At 42.4% G+C, this 1,183-nt stretch overlaps 1 protein-coding gene across 2 annotated transcripts in view; it reads right to left on the bottom strand.

Moving 5' to 3' along the window:
* The window catches only part of C14H11orf74 (chromosome 14 C11orf74 homolog), a 77,868-nt gene that overhangs the window by 25,424 nt on the left and 51,261 nt on the right, over positions 1–1,183 (bottom strand). For both annotated transcript variants that reach the window (XM_026787880.1, XM_013352605.1), the window contains exon 4: positions 462–533. In XM_026787880.1, the coding sequence (XP_026643681.1) occupies positions 462–533 (72 nt within the window). The remainder of the gene's footprint in view (positions 1–461; positions 534–1,183) is intronic.

The raw sequence follows: 1,183 nt of genomic DNA, 5'->3' as shown, positions 1-1,183 counted from the left end.
GCCTCTCAAGACTAAAATCTGGTGAATCTCCAGTTTTGTTCAAAGAAAAGCAAGAGTCTAACGTTTGTCTATTGGTTTGTACAGAAGTTTGAATAAGAGCTGTCTCCCATAGACTCTAGTAATTGAATACTTGATGTCAGTTGTTGATGCTGTGTGCTAGGTTTAGGAGGCAAAGCCTTGCTGGAAGAAGTCTGTCACTGGAGGTGGGCTTTGTGACTGAAAAGCCTTGCTTTCTAGTTCACTCTCTGCTTCCAGCTTGTGGCTGAAGATGTGATTTCTTGGCTTCCTGCTGCCTGCTGCTTGTTATTGTGCCTCCCGCCATGACAGACTTTTATCTATACACTCTTTCTTTCAAAGTTGCCTTGGTCATGGGGATTCATCACAGTAACAGACAAGTTGCTAATACACTTCATTTGTTTATGTGCAGTCGTCCCAAGGCAGATAACTGGATCTGGTCTTACCTTGACCTTTCCAGCCTGGGTCATGTCACCTTGAAGGGAGCTGCCAACTTGCTGGCCTTCATCAATCACTATCTGAAAGCACAGTAAGAACACAGTCAGGAAATAACAGTTTCTATTCCTAGCATTACCTGAAAGATTCTCTAAGCTACAGCAACGGTGCAGGAATAGGTTTCAGCAAGTCTAAGTGTAATTCTGGTACCCTAGACTCATCCAACATCTAGCAGGTGAGCACAAGCTAAACTCCAGCTTGTGTACAAAATAGACAGCTGCTCCACCTCCGAAGTCCTCCCCACAATGAACCTCTGATACACAAATAGAGACTGCTTCTATAATGTTGTCAAGCTACAAGAGGACAGGACAATATAAAAATTCTAGGCCTCCCTATATTTAGTATGATCTCAATCATCACCAGTAGAACGTGAATCATTTATGGAAAGCGACTCATATCTCATCTAGCATCACTAGAGGCAAGCTCTAAGAAAATGAATTATAGACCTCTGTTCTATATTTCTATCACTGAGACTTCTGACCCTTATAAAACCAAAATCTAGTATAATTCTGTCCATAATATCACACAGAAAACACTTGCAAACAGAAAAAAGAAATTCAAATGACTTAAAAAATTAATCAAAGGCCAGGCAGTGGTGGCGCACGCCTTTAATCCCAGCACTTGGGAGGCAGAGGCAGGCGGATCTCTGTGAGTTCGAGGTCAGCCTGGTCTA

This window comes from Microtus ochrogaster, assembly GCF_000317375.1.
Source record: "Microtus ochrogaster isolate Prairie Vole_2 chromosome 14 unlocalized genomic scaffold, MicOch1.0 chr14_random_1, whole genome shotgun sequence".
In the NCBI taxonomy this organism is placed as follows: domain Eukaryota; kingdom Metazoa; phylum Chordata; class Mammalia; order Rodentia; family Cricetidae; genus Microtus; species Microtus ochrogaster.
The sequence above is the reverse complement of the archived record's forward strand: the minus strand, read 5'-3'. Positions and strand labels throughout refer to the sequence as shown.